We start from the raw sequence: 19646 nt of genomic DNA, 5'->3' as shown, positions 1-19646 counted from the left end.
TTTCTGATCGACCCGTTCCACACTATTTCTTGTGTCTAGTTGATTGGGCTCCCAAAGTTGAGAAGAGCTACGTATTCCGTACCTAGGTACGATACTGTGTGCATATTGTAGCTTACAAACATGAAGCATCTCCAAATCATGCGTCGAATGCAGACTTTGCGCAACTTATGAGACTCGTAACTCACGGCAGCTCTAAAGCGAGACTGGACATTTGAAAATTCAAAATCCGAGACATGTCTTCTTGGTTTTCTCTAGTGCTTGGGGCTAAGCCAGGTCGGTTTTCACCTTGATTTTCGCCTCAAACAGGGTAATGTATTAGGTAACTGTAATCTATCACCTGGGCAGGTCTTTTTCTGTGCTTTACGCTTTATGGCTTTATGGCTTTATGGCTTTATGGCTTTATACTTATACGTAGCTTCGAGTTATGCGGCCCATATATACATATATACATAACTTATGTTCCCTCAGGTACACGGCACTGCGCACTTCACAGTAGATAATCTTGGTTTTTGTCTACATACATATCTTGCTATGTACTTACCCTTTAAGAATATGGCCGTTTCCTCATGTGCATGTGTTCAGCTTCGTAGTCGTCATGACTTCCCTTCAGCATGGCCTTGCTAACCATAGTTACATGTACATATTTATGTTAGTTGGCAGGTACCCTAAAGCACGCATATTTCACCCAGGTTAAGGTGATGCCTCGCGTCAGTCAAAACCACGTAGCTGATCCAAGGACTGCGTAAAGGATGATCAAAAGTTGATACGAAGGCTATGCAAGTCAGATTGGAACCACAACCACTACATACATTCAGGTTATAGACATATTGCATGGTGGGGGTTTATTCCTGGGCCCCTAGTGTTACGTTACAGATGGACCGGCTCTGACAGTCAAGATGATCGGAGATTGAATTCTGTGTCTGTATCCACTTTAGCTGGATCGGATCTTGGCAGGGTCTTCCGGTCGTCTGGTTGACACCACGACCGCAGCGCGGTGCATATTTTCTATCTGATTGTCTCCGGCTTTGACTTATTTCGCGGACGTCGATAACTATGATATCGCAACTCCACATTGAGATCCCAAGGTCCCTGTCAGGATACAGTCAGGATACGGCTGGACAGTCTTGCAGAGCTAACCCATTCTTGCTTCCATTGCTGTTTTCGAATACATGGAAGGGTTGTGCCTCACTTCAAAACCACAGAAGGGCAGAGGCAGGGCCCAACGGCGGAGAAAAACATATCAAACCCCGAGCTAGTGCGCCATAACAATTGAAAAAAGGAATAGAAATTTCAAATCAACAAGTTTTCACCTTGACACGCCTAAGCCATGTAGGTGGTGGAGTCAACACCCGCCTCGGGATACTCACTGTGAAGAACAGGGTTAGCCTTTTGTCAAAGGGCATCATGAATTGGAATTGAGGGAAACTTACGGAAGAGCAACCTCAAAGCGCTTCTCAATCTCCTTAAGAACCTTCTCGTCATCCTCGTTGCTGACGAAGGAGATAGAAAGACCCTTGGTACCGAAACGACCGGCACGACCAACACGGTGCAGGTAAGAGTCAGCGTCGGCGGGGAGATCGTAGTTGATGGCGAGGTTAATGCGCTCGATATCAATACCACGACCGAAGACATCAGTGGCAACACAGATACGCTTGTTGAACTCCTTGAACTCCTTGTAGCGCTTGATACTAGATGGAGGTCAGTAAATCGCTGCGGCCAATGGCGAACTCGGATGAACTTACCGCTCCTCCTGGCTGACACCAGAGTGAACTGCGATACTGGGGAAGTTGCACTCGCGCAACAGCTTATCCAGCTCGTTGGCACGTTGGGTGCTCTTGACAAAGATGATGACCTGGTTGAATTCGAGGTTGTCCAAAAGCTCATTCAGCTTGCGGTTCTTCTCCTTCTCGTCGAGCTTGATGTAGTACTGCTGCAAGCCGTGGAGGGTGAGCTTGGTATCATCATCGACATAGACCTCCAGCGGGTTGCGCATAAACTTCTTGCAGATGGGACGAATCTCCTGGGAGAGGGTAGCACTGAACATCATGACCTGCTTGTCGGCGGGAGTCGCACGGAAAATTTCCTGCACATCACGGCGCATGTCTGAGTGAGGGTATTAGTGGGATGTGATAATTGAATCGTATCTCGCATGCACGTACCAATCTGGTCCAGCATCTTGTCACACTCGTCGAGAACGAAGGCCTTCACGTTGCGCAAGGACAATTTCTTGTCACGGACCAACGCGTTCAGACGACCGGGAGTGGCCACCACAATGTTGGGGTGGGTTTCCTTGTTGGACAGGATTTCGACGTCCTTCTGGATCGGAGTACCACCGTAGAAGACCGCAGTCTTAACATCGGGCAAGTACTTCGAGAAACGGGCGTACTCGTTTTTGATCTGATAAGCGAGCTCACGGGTGTGGCACATGACCAGGATCTGGCACTCGCCAGGAACGGGCTCCAATTGGTGGAGGGTGGTGAGAACGAAGACCGCGGTTTTACCGAGACCAGACTTGGCCTGGCAAAGAACGTCGACGTTCAGAATGGAAGTCGGAATGCAAACTTGCTGGACTGTTGGAAGGCGGAGCCGATGTTAGATTGGGTTCGATGAAAGAAGAAGCAAAAAAAAAATCCGTCTCGCAATGTCCGTCCATCCCCTGACAACATCACATCGATGCGTGGGCGGTCATCTTCCACCACTTGGTCAGATCACCATCACTGTATGTCACATTCAAAAGCCATGCTCTTTGTGAATATCCTATCATATTCTGCAGACAACATGAGGTGCGCCTCACAAGGAGACAAACGTGATAGATATCAGTCTTGCACCGCATGCGCCAATATCCACGAAGTACGTGGGAGTTGGAGACAGAGGCTCAGGCTCAGCGCAAGAGCGCCGCAGGACCAAACACATGTATATTGTAAAGAAATATTGTCCTTTTCCAGGAGCAATAATCCCCATGTCGTCTGCAGATTCGAAACACGACGGATTGCCAAATACCGACAGAAGAATCTTCCCGCAAGGATGGACGGACGTTGGAGATTGGACAAATGGAGGAACGCTTGTGGGAATAATGAGTTAGACTAACCCTCCGATGGATGTTCGAAGCCGCAGTCGGTGATAGCGCGCAGAAGTTCACCCTTCAGCAGGAAGTCGCGGAAACCGGTTGAGTGGATACCGACGTAGCTGCCCTTCTTGTCAGGACGGCCACCGGTTACAGTCAAGTCACCCTGCTTGTCGGCATCGCCATTGGTGGCGGCAGGCGCAGCAGTGGTGGCCGGTGCAGTGGTGGTCTGAAGCTCCTCATCAGAGTAGTCGATAAGATCTTCCTCGTGAGACATGGCGACGTAAATAGGCGAGTTTTAGGGGGGAAAGGTAAAAGTATTGCGAAAGAGAGATGACGTGGGGTTGAAGTGAAAAGAAGACAAAGGTAGTAAGGAGAAGAGTATGGACCGCGGGAATGTGGCAGGTCTCGATAGACAAAGGTGCAGGGGAAGAAGTCGCAAGGCGGTAGGACGAAGACCTCACCAAGGGAGTATCACGTGATTGTTCAGCCTCACCGCTTGCGGACTAGCGTCAATGGGAACCTTTTCTCGAATTGCAAGTTGCAAACAATTTTGAGATCCACTTGGTGATCTGTCGAATTTTCGAGAATGGCAAAAGCCAAAGGAAAGAAGGAAGCCAAGAATTCTAAGAACTCTCAGAGCCATATTCGAGCACGGCTGGATTACCTACACCAAGCCGCCGCATATTTCCAGGGCAAATCTACACTCGCCAAGGATCAGAACGCCAAAGTTCACAACAATGAGCACACCTCAGTTGCTGTCCATATTGACTCAGGGGATAACGGACGCCCAGTAGACACTCATCAACAAGTCTGCTCCGTGAATCAAAAGACGACTCAAGAGCCATTGAGAAACCTCTCAAGGGTATGTGTATCACATCTGCGCGCTGTGGCAATGAAGACGCAGATTCGGCTGCCGATCACACTGAAAAGATCAGTGTGCAAGCGCTGTGATACGATCCTGGTGCCGGGGCTGACTTGCTCGCGCGAAACCAGAAACGCAAGTCGCGACGGCAAGAAGGCATGGGCCGATGTACTGGTCGTCCGGTGCCTCTCATGCGGGACTGAAAAGCGATTTCCTCAGACGGAGAAACGCGGGAAAAAGCTCGTTGAGCGCCGCAAGGAAGAGGACTCGGCCTTGCTACGCGGTGTGAATGCACAAAAAGCGGATACTTCTGCGGCGTCGCAAGGAGAAGCAGTCAAATTGCGTGAAGAGAACGTGCCAATGTTGGATGCTGCGGATGTGTCAATGACGTGAATAGCGCCCGCCAAATCCAGTTACCACGCGTGGGGTCATTTCCATATATGAATTTTACGCCCTGCGCATTGTCACATGTCGTGCAGAACACAAAACCGGGGCAGGTCACACTTTCAGCGTGCGTTCGTCGACAGGCGAGTGTGCCAATTTTTGCTATATCGATGATATGACCAAGGTGCTCTGTGACGGCCGTCGGCCACAGTCTTTTTTGATCGGCTTTTACCATGACATCTCAGCTACAATGACCAGGGGTTTCGATAAAACCAGGAGAACCGTGTCCACCCTCATCACCTAAAGAAGTTTCAAACCCCGTGAGTAGCCTCAATATACCTCCAGCAACCACCCCGACGACCTGCTTGTTCAAATACAGGTCCTGACATTCCAATATCCATGTCGACCTTGGAGGACTCAATGCAACGCGACGTACGATTCAATTGTTTTGAAGGAACTTTTCTTATATTGCAGTGAACACCATAAGCCAAGCTATAATCATCCCAGCAATGGACATGGCCCAACGTCAACGCAGAAAAAGAAAGCCCAGAGCAATGTACACGCAACATGCAGAAAGGGGAATCGAAACAACATGGGGGAATAGCAGAAGCATCAAATCAAGCAAGAAAACGCAAAGATGGTCGTGTTTATGCGCTTGAAATCACATTAAAAATCCTTCATGATGGTCATCAAATCTCATGGATTTCCAGTACCGGGTGGAAACCGAGTTGTCATGGCCGTCATCGGCGCAGCTCAAGCAGTCGTGACAATGCGGCATTCCTTTCGAGGTCGCATGCTCAACACCGGTGTCTCGCCTCGGTAGTGCCGCGAGGCATGCAGTTCTTTCAGTCAATTGTTTCATAAAGCAGATACCCAGTCCAATGAAATGTGACAAATCTGAATACGGTGGCTGCCGAGCATTCAAAAAGAAAAAAAACGGTCCGTGAGCGACATTCGATGTATAGTTTTTTGTTCTGTCGGCTTTGGTATGTTCTGGTTCGGTTACTTGTGTGGAGGAAATATAGGTGTGTATTGGTCGGACCATCCAGTGGTCGAGTAAAAGCGAGATGTGCAGAAACGCATGACCGTACAGGATCTTTCGGAACGCTTCAAGTAGGTGTGTGTTTGAAAGAAGTATATGGAGGGAGTGTATATGGGAAGACATCATCGTCGGCGCCGAGAACTCTGGTCAATGCGGTGATCTAGGTTCTCGATCCGGCCACGGAATGATTTGACAATATCACGGATATGAGCGATCTTCGCCAACTCATTGTCCAACTCGTCGATAGAGGCCAGGATTTCACGGGTGCGGGCAATTTCGGCATCGGCATTGCGAATGACGTTTCCCGCACGGTCGTAGGTGTTTTGGATAGAGCGCTGCATTTGATCCTCGAGCTAGTGAGGATGCCTCGTGTTAAACCAACGAAATGTGATTTCCCGATGATATAGACATGCGGTCAAGAATCGCAGGGGGAAAACATACATATTCGATCCGGTGACTGATCTGAGCCTGCAAACCGTCCAGCTGGTGCGATAGTGCGCGGAGGCTCATAGGGTCTAATAGCAAACGGCCCTGACTGCTGGCAGCGCTGGTTGCGCGCGAACTGGAATTGCTGGTTCTCCCGGTGCCTCTGCCTCTGGCCACCCCATTGCCGGAATGGCCGCCCTGCAAGGCAATCTGCTGCTGCTGTCGGAGGATCTGAATCTCGGAGGAGGTGAGGCCAAGCGAAGTGTCGGGGATCGAGGCTGAGACGGACATTTGGTCCCGGCAGAGACATGCTCCGACCGCGACAGTCTACGAGGCGCCGATCAAACTCGATGTGAGACCAAACGGACCACAGGTCATGATGGAGGATAGAGGGTATAGAGAGGATAGTTTGCGATATACTGCAGTCGGATCGGGGAAGGCGACTATTGACGGTTAAAGAGGGGAGGGAAGCTTCTTTTTCCTCCCTCATGAGGAGAAATCAAAAAGGAAAAAAAAAGAGGCGGAGAAAGTAGGTGTGAGCCGCTGGGAGTTCGGCGGCAACTAAACAGCGCGCGGCTCGAGGGAAGCCAGTTACACTCCCCGAGGAAGAGCCTAGTGCCAGACCAGATTTTATATGTTCTGGAGCACAGGCTCAGGCGGAAATATGACACCTCGGACCTCCCCCCATAAAGAGGGGCTTGATGATGGAACGAAAGTCAAGGAAAAGATATAAATAATTATTTAGAACATTATGTATTTCTTCTTTTGATGCTTTAGTGTCTTTCTTGAGTTTCATTCCTGGAGTACTTCTTCAATGTATTTTATATTGGATATTGCGCAGGTTAGGCTAAATGCTCTGCACCTATCTCAACGAGGTGGAAGAAGCAAGAGGTTCTGCAATAGGTCTGCCAAAGCTATAGTAGAATTGCAATAGTTGATGATATACATGTGCCATGCTAAAAATACCTCTATTAATATATGTACTCTGGGAAATATAAAAGTCCATATAGATATGTATAATGTACGATGTATGTTGTATGTTGTAGTCCCAATTCCGAACCATGGTAGCTCTCTCTCCACTCTTCCAAGGTTCTTACGGAGGACAGCAGCGACCAGACGAGACTTAACTTTGATTGGGCTCAAAGCGCACCGCTTCTTTCTCCGCCTTAGCTGTGTGTAACTAATTAAGTAGTTTTCTGCCTGCCAAAAATATCCAGGAACTTGACCTTGGAACTCTTCCGGGCTGCATCACTCTGCACTTAACCAAATCCCAACTTCAACCTCAACCTCAACTTCTTTACTCAGCCACGACTACTATACCCAAGCTTGGTTACCTAGATTGTGAGGCTGAAACTGGCAATTTTGCTTGACACACCGCTTGTTCATAAGACTTTCTCACATTCTCACATTCAGCCTGTGAGCGTCACCCAATCGCAATCCCGGCCACCTGCAGTCGCGACCTGACGGCCCAACACGATCCATCCAGTCGAGGTGACCTAACGCACTGATCACCTGTTAGTCTGCGAAACAGACAAACCGGCTACCCTCATATCGCGCCTTCTTGAGTTCGCGCCGTGGATTATTGTTTCCAACCATACCCGTCACCTGCGACAGCCCCACAGAGCCCAGACATTTGTACCGTGCCTAGTCTGCGATCTCTGGAATTGGTTCGACGAGAGCTCGTGGCATTTATTACGGGCCTGGGCAGCTAGCTTATGCCATACCGATAATTACGAACACGCACACCAATCCCAACACCAACACCAGCACGACGTCATGGCCAAAGACAAAGAGCGCTCGGTCAACCCTGCCGTAGCGCAGCGAAAACAGGATAAACAAAAAGAGTTGAGAAAGGGCAAGTCAGAGGCAATAGCGCGCCGAAACGAGAAACTTGCGCGCCGCAATCCAGATCGAATCCAGCGACAGATCAACAGCTTCAAAGAAGCCGAGGAATCAGGACAACAGCTACGGCCGCGCGATAAGGAGCTTCTCGAAGCGCTGGAGAAGGATTTGCGGAGCGTTTTGAAGGCGCGTGAAGCTCTTGGCGAAAAGGCGCCCCGGTTCGACCATGGCGGCAGAGGAGGCCGCCAGGGTGATGGTGCGAGACGAGGTGGTGGTGATGGCGTGCTTGGGAAGCGAAGGCGAGGCTCAGATGAAACAAGAATGCCTCATGATAGTGACAGTAGCGATACGGATGAGGACGTACGAAGGATACCCATGCCGCGGGATACACCGCCACCACTCCCGCGCCAGCACCAGCGCAGACGGGATGACAATGTGCCTTCAGAACAGAACGTTGAGCTCAGAGGTCCTCATCCACTGCCATCTCGTCCGACCGCGGTTCCAGCGGCCAGGACTGTTTACGAGGCGAAGCCCCAAATTCGGGACTTGCGTCAAGAGGCGACCAAGAAGTTTGTTCCGGCTGCCGTCAGGATGAAACAGCAGTCAATCAAGGGACAGGGGAAGTTGTTAGAACCAGAAGAGCTGGACAAGCTTGAGAAAGCAGGGTATAATGCCGGCCCCGTTCCGGAAGCACAGGGTGACGATTCGGCACAGGAGGACTGGATGTTGACGTTAGAAGAAGAGGAGCGGCGTCTTAACCAGGAGCGCAAGTTTGTTCAGATAGAAGAGGTCGAAGATGAGGAGTCGTGGGCTTAATATCTGACCTCTTGAATATATATTTCATCAAACGTGATGCACATATCATGCTGCGGATTTCAATGGGATGTGCATACTTGTGTATACCATCTAGTAGTCTGAAGGAGTGGCGAAGTGTTGGTCATGTACCTTAGGGCTAATACTTCGGAAATGTCTCGACTCACATGCCTAGAAAGTCAGCATAGCATTTACAAACCTACTAAAATTCTGGAATGAACGACGTATGTTTGCCTATGAAAGTAGGTATGTACACCCAACATTAAAGCATTGCAGCACCGGAACTCCAAATTTGTAAAACATGAGACACCAAAATGCAATGAGCACTCTTGAAGAACATGCCTAAGGACGAAGCTTCCAGACTTGAAGTAGGGCTAAGGATTCCCGAGTGACTGCAAATATTAGTCCAATAATAAACAGCAACATATGTGCAACGGACGAGGATACGACGAGTAATCAATTAGACATTCAGAGAAAGAGGAAGCAGAATACAAAAATTCAACAATCAGTGCATGGCTAATGCAAATAAATGTACAAGAGAACTCGGATCATCTCCTTGTTTGAAGGAAAGGGGCATGACGGCATAAACAACAAAAGAAAAAGTAGTAAAGAGTCGAGTCGGTGAGGCAAGTGTGTAGCCAACGAAGGCAAAGATCCATGGGCGTGCCCATGGACATGTGTATCAAACTCCGTGTCTTGCATGTGGCAAGGATGCTCCGAAAAAATTAGGGCCAACTCCGTGACATAGTGGGAAAGTATGCGCAAGAAGCGAAAGTGCAAAACCCCAAAATGGTGGGCAACAGGGGAACTGAAAAGAAACCAAATCATCCAAATCTAAGACCAGGAAAAAAAAAAAAAAAAAAACCCTCCAGTCCGGAACAAACTCCAATCACACCAAGGCGCCATAAGAAATCCGAAACCAGAACCAACCCGAAAAAAAAAGACAAAGTAAATGCAACAGAAATCTGATCTGAGTGAAAGACTACCGCAGGTTGCGGATAACCTTCTTGCCGCGGGCAAGGAAGGGACTAGGCATCTCATCCAGTTCAGGGTTCCAGATAGCAGGAGCATCACGTTCAGAGCATTTTACGCTCATGGTGGGACCGCCAGCGCGTGAGTCACTGGCACAACGCTTGACTTCATCCATCGGACGGCCTCCGGCTCTCGCCTGTGCAAGTTCAACCAGAGTGCGGCCACCCATGTTGCGTTGCATAACAGCCTTGAACATCTCTTCACCGCCACCCCCATTCTTGACAGGAGGTTGTTGCTTCGAGGCACTCTTGCGAGTTGGCGATGTGCCCGCGTCGGCAGCGAGATTGGCAGATGAGGGGATTTTAGTTAGACGGCGATGGGGAGACCTGGATCTGCTCTCACTTGCACCGCGCTCTTCAGACTCGGAAGTAGATGCACTTGTCGATTGAGGAAGGCGAGTACCGCTGGAAGGGAACAAAGAAGGCTGAGTGCTAAGTTTCTGCATGAGAGCCGCGGTATTCTGACGAAGTAGAGGTCGTCGAGGCGCCTTCAATGGGTCGGGCTTCACCTTGGGCCGAGTTGGTGAGGGCAAGTCGGGGGTATCGTCCTCATCATCAGAGTAGGCCAGGGTGGGCTCCCACTTCGCTTTGTTCCGCTCCGCCTCTGCAAAGATGTTGCGCGCGCCTCCTTGGCCGGAAGTGCGGCGAGGGGACAGGGAAAGCGAAGCGATTGAAATGGGTGACGGCTCAGCCATTTGAACGTCCACCGGTGAATCAACAACGGTCTTAGACCGACAAAAGGGCGTTCGCGTCTCTTTCTTGGGCTGTTTTCGGGCATTTGATGGAGGAGAGCCAAGGGACAGCTGGCTGATGTCGGCGCTTGATGAGGGAGTACTATCGCTGTCGTCTGTCATATTTGCAGAAGACCGAGAAGACCGCCAACCTTGGTTGCTGGATCGAGAGGACCCAGAGCCGTGGGTACTTGTGCGGAATACATCGTCTCGGGCGGTGTTGTTATTGGAAGTGTTGTGCTTGTACTTCTTCACTTCAATGGCAACCCTTTCTTGCACTTCAGACTCAAATCGCTTGCGGAGTCGATCAAGTTCGCTTTGCACCTGGCGATCAATCTCCAAGCGTGCTTTGACCTCCCACTCTCGTCGAACTGTATTTTCGATTTCGGCCTTGATATTTTGCTTTTCTGATTCTCTCTTAGCGAGGTTCTGCTCCATTTCGCGGACTTTATGAACAGCAATCTCCTCACGTCGGCGCAGGGTCTTTCCGAGGTCAACAACCTCTTTCTCCTTGCGCATCAAGCGGATGATAGGAAGATTAATCAGAGCGGAAGTATCAGGGCGGTGATCGGGATTGACCCGCAGACAGCTTCCGATAACGTTCTTGAGCTCCGGTGAATAGTAATCAGGCAAGGGAGCAAATTTTCCCTCGCGAATCTTTTGGACTAGTTGAATGTGGGTGCGAGCGTTGAAAGGGGGCTCTTTCTGGCAGAGCTCGTACATGATGCAGCCCACCGCCCAAATGTCGGAGCGCAGGGTGTATTTTTCAGCCGCACAGATTTCCGGTGACATGTAGAAAGGTGTCCCAACATAAGTTGATGCAAAATCATGAGACTGCATTTGCTTGGACAAGCCGAAATCGCCTAGCTTGACGGTGTTGTCACTACCGAGGAAGATGTTCTCCGGCTTTAGATCGCGATGCAAGATAGTGACTTGCCCCTGTTTTCCCTTGAGACCAGACGGTTTGGGAGGTGGGCCCAGAATGTTTGATCCGACCTCGGCGGGATCAGATCCGTAGTGACACCGGAACAGAGCAGTGACAAGCTGGGAGAGAATGCGCCAGACAAACTCCTCTTCGGCGTATTTGTTGGCTTTCTTCAAGTTCTTGATAACCATACCTAGGTCTCCACCACCACAGTACTCCATATAGAGGTACAGGTCCTGGCTGGCCTTGAGATGCTCCCGGTGGTAGTATGCGACGATGTTTGGGTGACGAAGGGAACTCAAAATGTTGAACTCGGCAGTGAGTTGTTCGCGTTCTTTCTGTGACATTTTGATGTAATTGATTTCCTTGCGGCATAGTATCTATAGGAGCAAATTGAGGTTAGTTCTGGTTGCAAGATGCCAACAATGCACTACACTTACGAATCCATCTGACTTCCGCTTGACTTTGCGAATGATCCCGAAGGAACCGCAACCTGAATGAATACACAAGATTAGTTTTGAACATATAAAATATGAATTGGGTTCACAAGAAGGCAGAGCATACCAATTTTGTCCAAAATCTCATACTTATCGGCCTCAGCCAAAGCAATCGCCATGGCTATAGATTGCTGTAGAGTTTAGGACAATAAGTTGAAGACGAAACAGGTGAATGAGAGTCAATGATGCATGAACGTTGTGAGACTAGATCCTGTGTTAGTAAAAAAAAGAGTCGAACTGCAGAATTGAAGATTTGAGGAAGAGTCAAGGCATTATGAATTGGAGCTTTGAAGATGGGTGTTTGGGGGATCGTTGCTATGCAACGGTGATTATGGCGCTTTCCCGAACCCGGCAGGCGGTGGGGGAAGGAGATCAAACGGTCGTCAGGAGAGGCAAAACCCTGAAATGACGTTTGTTCAATTACAGCTCGATGGCTTGCACACCTATGTACCTACATTATGTATACTTGAAATATATATATCCAATGGATACTTCAACCATTAGATGTCTTTTTATCACACTACTAATTCTCAATGTCTGTACAATATAGAAACCCCCTTAATTTCGGAGTTCACAGGTACATGGTCACGTGCTTATCGATAAGCCTGTTTCCGCCCCGCCATTGCAGTTTGCCCTCATCCCACTTCGACCTGTTGTTGCTGGCAACCTGCATGATGGATGAGCCAACTGTGCTGCGGAAGGATCAGCTGGAGATTAGCTTAGTCAATGAGAAGCAGTTGATTAAGGAGGGCACTATAAAGGATGATAACCCTTTAGATCTCAGTGAGCCATTCCATCAACTATGCAGCGCATGTCGTCAGGGCGATTTGAAAGTCTGCCAGGAGAAAATCACCGAGGGTGTCAATGTTAATGCTCGTGATCCCTATGATTATACGCCATTGATCCTGGTGAGTAAATATATTGACAAACCGACCATACCCATCCTGCGTACCACATCCTAACCGATGGAACCGGTAGGCGAGTCTCTGTGGTCATTATGAAGTTGTACAACTTCTTCTTGAGTCCGGTGCACTTTGCGAGCGAGACACGTTTCAGGGCGAAAGGTAAATAGCAATTGATCCTATATAGAGTGGCTAGAATTAACGATGGTGGTTTTATAGATGTCTCTATAATGCCCTAAACGACCGGATACGAAACCTCCTCCTGGAATATGATTATTCCAAGTCCACGGACCCCCTCCAGCCGCTAGCCGCGCATATAACTTCGCTTCTCACCCGTGAGTCTCCATTAACGGCAGATATTGTTGTGACTGCATCCGATGAATCGCTTCACCTTCACAAATTTATCCTCGCGGCACGCTCTCCATATTTCCATGGTAAACTAGCTGTGGCACCACAATCTGCAACATTGGATCTCCCCAATACCATTCCTCCGGAGGCATTCGGGGCCGCTATCAAATACATGTACTTTGGTGAAGCCCCTCGGGACTTGAGAAGTGGACCTGGAACAGGCTTCACGGAGTCAGAGACATTTGCAGGGGTGGATAGAATCTCCAAGTACTTGGAGATCCCCGGTCTCCTAGACAGTATCCTTGATAGCGGAGATAGGAGACGTGCCAGACAAAGAAGAACCGACGATATTTCCAAGGGCCGAGATCAAATGGAACAATGGTTCCAGGAGAATATTCTGGGGAACAAGCTCGAGGTGGAGACTTCGAAAGTGAACGAAGTGAAATGGGATCGAAGCAATGCAATCTTCGCTGATGTTCTTCTGAGGGCGGATGAACTCCCCGAGGAAGAGGAGGAAGCGAACATTGATACACCAGAGGTCAGCAATGGCACATCCAGTTCGATTCCCGTTGGCCCTATCTCTACCTCGAATGAGAAGAGACTTGACAAGCCGAAATCAGCTGTCTTCCCATGCCATCGAGCAATGCTTTTACGGTCTGAATTTTTCCAGACCATGTTCACATCCACTTTTCGCGAAGCTTACCTCAAGGAGCATCTGACAATCATCGATGTCAACTGTTCGCCCGAGGTCTTGGAAATTATTCTTACGTTCTTATACACCGAAAGAGCCGATTTCCCCTTAGAAATCGCGATCGATGTCCTATTCGCCGCAGATATGCTCTTCATTGAGAAGCTGAAGACAAAAGCCGCCGTGGTCATCAGCACCCTCGGCAGTGCTGGAATGTCCCAGGCTGAGGCTGCGAAAACTCGAGGAATGGCGGACGAAGATGATATTGACATTTACTCAATTGTTCGAGCTGCGTGGTTGACGCGCGTGCAGCGGTTGGAAGAATTCGCCGCTCGATATCTCGCTTATCGACTGGAAGCACATATAGATAGTCCAGAATTTGCGGAGTTGATTAAGGAATCAGCATCTCGTATTAAGGCGAGACAGGAAACCGATTCCATTGAAATGCTGGATGATATCCGGTTCTATCTTGGAGAGCGGTTTAGATTGAGATTTGATGAGGCTGGTCTGCATGAGATGATGGAAGAAAAAGAACTACCGGAAGATCTAGACGAAGACGGGCAGCCAGAAGACGTTATAAGTATTACAGAAGATATCCAGAACCTGGATGTTTCCAGAGAGGCTATCCCCAGTCAAGGCCAGCAGCCGCACGTCCATGCCCCGGAGCTTCGAACTCTCGACGGCGCCGTTGTCGCGGATGAATTCTCGGAAGATGCGATGAACTATGAGATCCTGCTCGAGAAGCTGGATGACTTGCTCGAAAGACTCAATCTCGAGGCTTAGGCGTTCAAGGTTTTGCCGCTGGCCTCCAGATTAGCCGGCCAACAGCGTCTCCTGATACCATCGGACTGTTCAAGTGGCTTCTGGGCTGATTGGTTTATCCAGCGGCCCTGGATTGGAGATCAAGACAGTGTCTGGAAATGAAAGGTGCACCTGTGAGGAACTTCGACATGCACTCAGCCCTCTGATGGAACCTTTGTGGTGACACTCATTGCAGACTCCCGGCAGGAGGGAAAAAGATATGTTTTTGTCTATAAACAAAAGAAGTAGTGCCTGATTTTGAATAGCACATCAGCTTATGTACATAAAAACTGATATTGCCCAGTGACAAGCAGTCAAATTCATTAATAGAAGTCCAATGCCTCCAGACTTCGCAGGCCATGATTTGATCGTGTAGATGCGACTCGAAGAACACCTTCAAGTGAAACTGGTCTGGCAGGAATTATTACGCGGCTAGTGGATATTGAGACCTTGTTGGAAATAGTCGATAGCCCCCGCCTTGTATTCGAATCGAAAGTGGTGCGCGGCCCTTCGGAAGATCAAAGCGTGCCGGCTGCATCGTGGGTTGGTTCGCATAAGCGGTAGTTGTGAATCCGTTGGCTCCGTTCGGCAAAGACTCCGTAGTGCTCATCGACTTCCATTCTGTTGATCCTGATCATTACCACCGATGCCTTTCTGCTGCTTTTCCAGCATCCTTGCATCCAAGTCCCGTATCTGGTTCTCGATTATGCCTCTCCGCGTGATCAAGTTGGAGCGCATTCCCTGCAGGGCTTTTGTTTGTTCATCAAACGTTGATTCTTGCCGTTTCTTTGCTGTCTATATCGCATGAATTGTTAAATCTGGAATGGGATTCAATGACACGACTGGAGACAAACGGATGACTTCGGTGAAGATGGATCCGCTCATACCTCAGCAATTTCTTGATTTGTTTTAAGACCAGCTCCGTAAAGAGTGCCCGTAATAGTAATAGAAACGACGGCAGCAGTTAAGACCAACCTCTTGATATTCGGAGGAGGCATGGTGAGTGCTATACAAAGTCGAAGCTGCTTGGTCGCAACTAATTGGCCATTTCGAGGCTTTCACCGCCTACTAAACCCAGACTTTCTATTGATCGCGGACGCGTTCCCTCGCGTTTGACTTGAACAAAGAGACGCCGAACAAAGCGAATTCCACAGACAGCCCATGAGGCTCCCTCTACATCTACTTGAGGGTTCCAACCAACATGGCGTCACCCAGTATTCCTCGTCGTCGACCTCACAGCGAAGATGAAGAGGAAGGCGGAGACCCTACGTTTACTCCTCCAGCCCAACCCTCGAACCACAAACGCCCCCGCTTGGACCCCACTGAGAGCGATGGTGGCTCCGAGCCTGGAGACGAGAGTGAAGGTGGAGGCGAAGGAGAAAGTGATGGGGATAGTGCTGGATCTGAAACACCAGAAGCAGCTTCTCAGGCCCCGCGTGCGATAGCCCTCGATGGCCTTGGCCCCGGTGGCTATAAACCGGGTGCGATCGTGCGGATCAAGGTGACAAACTTCGTGACATACACGTCGGCAGTATTCTACCCTGGACCAAAGCTCAACATGGTCATTGGTCCAAATGGAACGGGCAAAAGCACCCTAGTCTGTGCCATCTGCTTGGGCCTGGGATGGGGACCTCAGGTATGACCCGGACTATAATACTGCACAGCCTTCTCATACTGACACTAATGTGATTTCTAGCACCTTGGACGCGCTAAAGACCTAGGCGAGTTTGTGAAGCATGGGGCCCGGGAGGCTACGATTGAGATTGAACTATGCGGACCGCCCAAGATTGGTCACAATCCTGTCATCCAGCGAACCATCAAGCGTGATGGCAATAAGAGCTCATTTACAGTCAATGGAGCGAACGCCTCTAAGAATGACGTGTTGAAACTGGCCCAGTCTTTCGCCATCCAGGTAGACAATCTCTGTCAATTCCTCCCTCAGGATAAGGTCGCCGAGTTTGCTGCACTCACGCCGATTGAGCTTCTTCATTCCACGCAAAGAGCAGCGGCTGGTCCGGAAATGACCCAGTGGCACGATGCCTTGAAGAGGCTAAGGGCCGAGCAGAAGAAACTCGAGATGGACAACAGTGGCGACAAGGAATTGCTAGAAAACATGGAGAATCGTCAAGAGATGCAAAGAGCTGATGTCGAAAGAATGCGCCAGAGAGCCGTGATCAAGCGAAAAATCGAAATTCTTGAGCGTTGCCGTCCAATTGTGGAGTACAAGGAACACCACAACGCTGTCGAGGCCCTGAAGGTTACCAAGGCTGAAGTTGAGCGTGAATATCATCGGATCCAAGCAGAGAACGAGCCTATTTTGCGTGCAGTCAACGCCAAAGAGGCTTATATCGCGCAGTTGAACAGCGTAAAAGACGACCGAAAGGATTCTGTTGGCGAGGCATCTAGAGTCGCTGCTGAACGCGGCCGAAAAATCGATGAATTTGAGAACAAGATCAAGGATCTCAACGATCAGATTGAGGCCGAAAGGAAAAGTGGTCAAAGGCACAAGTCCGAAGCAGCATTGGCTCAACAAGCTATCAATAGACTTCGACGCCAACAAGAAGAGGAGGCCGTGGAGTTCGACCCGGAATTTTACAACGAGACCTTGGTAAGAAACTCTAAATTCTATATCGTTGACCGGTATGCTTATCACCACATTAGAGAGAGAAACGGCTCAAAAAACGCGAGCTTGAGATAAAGGCCAGAGAAATCCAAGACAGAAAACAGCCTCTTCAGGACCAGCAACAACAGGTTCAAAGGAACATCGAGCAGGCAGAACGCCAGCTGAGCAGCTTGGACTCGGCCTCCGGCCAGCAAGAACTCAAGTTGCAGAGACTATCTCACGATACGCTGAAAGCCTATAGGTGGCTTCTTGAGAACCAAAGCAAGTTTGAAAAGGAAGTCTTCGGCCCTCCAGTCGTTACGTGCTCAATCACCGACCCTAAATATGCCGATGCAGTCGAGTCTTTATTTCAGAAGACAGACTTCACATCGTTCACCGTGCAGACCAGGAGAGATTTCCGCACCTTGCAACTTGCGATTAACCAAACATTGGGGCTCCATGACATTAGTATCCGCACTTGCTCGCTGTCCTTAGATACTATGAGGGCTCCAATGTCTAACGATCAACTTGCCCAGTTGGGATTCGATGGTTGGGCAAGGGACTTTCTGACCGGGCCCGATCCTGTCATTGCCATGCTGTGCAGCGAGAAGAACCTGCATTCAACGCCTATCGGACTACGTGAAATCTCAAATGAAGTATTTGCCCGTTTGGAGGAGGGTCTGATGAGCTCCTGGGTATCTGGAAAAAGAAGCTATCAAGTGACTCGGCGTAGAGAGTATGGACCTGGTGCCACCTCAACCCGGGTTCGAGAGATCAAGCCTGCTCAGATGTGGACCGAACAGCCTGTTGATGTTTCCCTTAAACGTGAACACCAACAGAACATCATGTTGTGGAATGAACAGCTGCAGGACATCAAGGAGAAGCTCGAGTCTGAGAGGGCTGCCGTGCTAAAGATACGCGAAGAGCACGAGCAGGCCGAGCGAGAAATGGTATTTTGAACAGTTCTCTTGCTTTCATCACATCGCATACTAACTTTTACTGCAGAACGACATTGAGAAAGAAAAGAGCGCAAAACAGACCGCTCACACTCAGTATCGAGCAATCCCCGAGAAGATCTGTATGTTTCATTTCTTGTTCTGCCGTCTGACACTAGTCTAACAACTTGCAGCTCAACAAGAGGCCAAATTTCGAAACATTACATCGATGTTTGATGGGGTACGGGGAAGAGTTCGTGGATTTCGCAACCAGCAAGACGAAATTGCAATTCAAAAGGCTGAGGCCGCTGTCGAATATGCCGTAAGTTCACCACTGATATTTCTGTCTACTTTTATCTAACGCAATGCAGGATGCCGTGGAATTGTTCCGCCAAGCTCATGAGGAGCTCATGAAAGTCGAGGTCCTATCCTTGGAGGCAACGTCCGATCTTCAGACCCTGCGGCATCGCAACATTGATAGTACGAAGCTGCTCGAAACAAAGAGACGAGAGGCCCAGGAAGCTACAGTCAAATTAAGGGAATCCAAAGTGAAGGCCAGAGCAGTTTTGCAGAAAGCCCAGCGAATCAGCCGAGAACTACACGACGAACCCGACGCGCAAGCTATACTTGAAGGACTCGACGATCATGACATGGATAAACTGGAAGCCGACATTGACTCCGAAAAGGCCCGCCTGGAGCTCACCCATGGTGGTAGTAGCCACATGATCAAGGAGTTCGAGGACCGTGAAAGATCCATCGAGAAGTTGCGCTCCAAACTCGCCGACTTCCTAAACAAGCTTACGGAACTTGGCAACGCCATCGCAGACATCCGCAAGGACTGGGAGCCCAAGTTGGAAGCGCTCATCGAGAAGATTAGCGATGCCTTCTCGGATTCCTTCCGCCGCATCGGATGCGCTGGCCAGGTTACCTTGGGCAAAGCAGAAGGTGAACCTGGACCCAATGGCGAGCCTGGTGCTAGCGAGTTTGGCGAGTGGTCGATCGTGATCCATGTCCAGTTCCGCGAGGGCGCGGGCCTGTCGGTCTTGGATTCACATCGCCAGTCTGGTGGTGAGCGAGCCGTGAGCACCATCTTCTATCTCATGGCACTCCAGTCGCTCTCGGCCTCGCCCTTCCGGGTTGTTGATGAGATCAATCAAGGTATGGATCCGCGAAACGAGCGCATGGTTCACGGACGCCTGGTCGACATTGCCTGTGCCTCGAGCGAGACCGAGGAAACCGACGAGAATGGCAACCCCATCGGGGGTGGTGGAGGTGGCCAATACTTCCTCATTACACCGAAGCTGCTTGAACAACTATCTTACAAGCCGGGTATGCGGGTGCTTTGCATCTACAGTGGAGAGCATATGCCCGAAGATTATGATAAGACCAACTTCAAGAAGGCAATCAGGAGCATGAGGGCAGTGGCGGCCGGCGCGATCACCAGTGGGCCATCTGAGCCTATGCAAAGCATTGGTCAAGTGGACGTCTATGCCTAATAATGAAGTTCTCGGGGATTAGTTTATTCTTTTGCGATACCCAATTTACCCCAATTTACCCATTTACCAGTTTACCCTGTCTACCCCATTTGCCTCATTTGGCCAGTCTCTCGAACCTCCGATAAGAGGCCCTTTGATCTCTGATTTCGGAGAAAGAAAAAAGGAGCATATCTACGTATGTTGTAGTCATGAGCAAGTTTGTTTTACTATGCATATTGTCTATAATGTCTATACAAATAGATCAGGCGATATGA

At 49.5% G+C, this 19646-nt stretch overlaps 8 protein-coding genes across 8 annotated transcripts; 4 read left to right on the top strand and 4 right to left on the bottom strand.

Moving 5' to 3' along the window:
- Positions 1 to 1320: 1320 nt before the first annotated feature.
- N7489_009785 (ATP-dependent RNA helicase SUB2) lies at positions 1321 to 3341 on the bottom strand (the record flags this gene model as incomplete). Its single annotated transcript, XM_056715535.1, has 5 exons — positions 1321 to 1366; positions 1431 to 1688; positions 1743 to 2103; positions 2160 to 2570; positions 3089 to 3341. 5 exons carry the CDS (start codon positions 3339 to 3341, stop codon positions 1321 to 1323), a joined length of 1329 nt encoding a protein of 442 aa, XP_056563157.1.
- A 312-nt stretch (positions 3342 to 3653) lies between these two features.
- Positions 3654 to 4322, top strand: N7489_009784 (ribonuclease P Rpr2/Rpp21/SNM1 subunit; the record flags this gene model as incomplete). The annotated part of the gene is made up of 1 exon (XM_056715534.1): positions 3654 to 4322. The coding sequence occupies one exon, from the start codon at positions 3654 to 3656 to the stop codon at positions 4320 to 4322; it is 669 nt and encodes a 222-aa protein (XP_056563156.1).
- A 1155-nt stretch (positions 4323 to 5477) lies between these two features.
- Positions 5478 to 6072, bottom strand: N7489_009783 (uncharacterized protein; the record flags this gene model as incomplete). Its single annotated transcript, XM_056715533.1, has 2 exons — positions 5478 to 5708; positions 5797 to 6072. 2 exons carry the CDS (start codon positions 6070 to 6072, stop codon positions 5478 to 5480), a joined length of 507 nt encoding a protein of 168 aa, XP_056563155.1.
- Positions 6073 to 7557: 1485 nt separating this feature from the next.
- Positions 7558 to 8439, top strand: N7489_009782 (WW domain binding protein 11; the record flags this gene model as incomplete). The annotated part of the gene is made up of 1 exon (XM_056715532.1): positions 7558 to 8439. One exon carries the CDS (start codon positions 7558 to 7560, stop codon positions 8437 to 8439), a length of 882 nt encoding a protein of 293 aa, XP_056563154.1.
- Positions 8440 to 9418: 979 nt separating this feature from the next.
- nimA (serine/threonine protein kinase nimA) lies at positions 9419 to 11739 on the bottom strand (the record flags this gene model as incomplete). Its single annotated transcript, XM_056715531.1, has 3 exons — positions 9419 to 11503; positions 11564 to 11616; positions 11688 to 11739. The coding sequence occupies 3 exons, from the start codon at positions 11737 to 11739 to the stop codon at positions 9419 to 9421; spliced, it is 2190 nt and encodes a 729-aa protein (XP_056563153.1).
- Positions 11740 to 12201: 462 nt separating this feature from the next.
- N7489_009780 (ankyrin repeat and BTB/POZ domain protein) lies at positions 12202 to 14341 on the top strand (the record flags this gene model as incomplete). Its single annotated transcript, XM_056715530.1, has 3 exons — positions 12202 to 12528; positions 12599 to 12684; positions 12742 to 14341. 3 exons carry the CDS (start codon positions 12202 to 12204, stop codon positions 14339 to 14341), a joined length of 2013 nt encoding a protein of 670 aa, XP_056563152.1.
- A 624-nt stretch (positions 14342 to 14965) lies between these two features.
- N7489_009779 (uncharacterized protein) lies at positions 14966 to 15357 on the bottom strand (the record flags this gene model as incomplete). Its single annotated transcript, XM_056715529.1, has 2 exons — positions 14966 to 15154; positions 15247 to 15357. 2 exons carry the CDS (start codon positions 15355 to 15357, stop codon positions 14966 to 14968), a joined length of 300 nt encoding a protein of 99 aa, XP_056563151.1.
- A 203-nt stretch (positions 15358 to 15560) lies between these two features.
- N7489_009778 (DNA repair ATPase SMC5) lies at positions 15561 to 19392 on the top strand (the record flags this gene model as incomplete). Its single annotated transcript, XM_056715528.1, has 6 exons — positions 15561 to 15995; positions 16056 to 16967; positions 17021 to 17911; positions 17967 to 18039; positions 18091 to 18218; positions 18268 to 19392. 6 exons carry the CDS (start codon positions 15561 to 15563, stop codon positions 19390 to 19392), a joined length of 3564 nt encoding a protein of 1187 aa, XP_056563150.1.
- Between the last annotated feature and the right edge of the window lie 254 nt (positions 19393 to 19646).

The sequence above is a fragment of the Penicillium chrysogenum genome (assembly GCF_028827035.1).
Source record: "Penicillium chrysogenum strain IBT 35668 chromosome Unknown utg000005l_segment0_segment0, whole genome shotgun sequence".
Lineage (NCBI taxonomy): Eukaryota > Fungi > Ascomycota > Eurotiomycetes > Eurotiales > Aspergillaceae > Penicillium > Penicillium chrysogenum.
The sequence above is the reverse complement of the archived record's forward strand: the minus strand, read 5'-3'. Positions and strand labels throughout refer to the sequence as shown.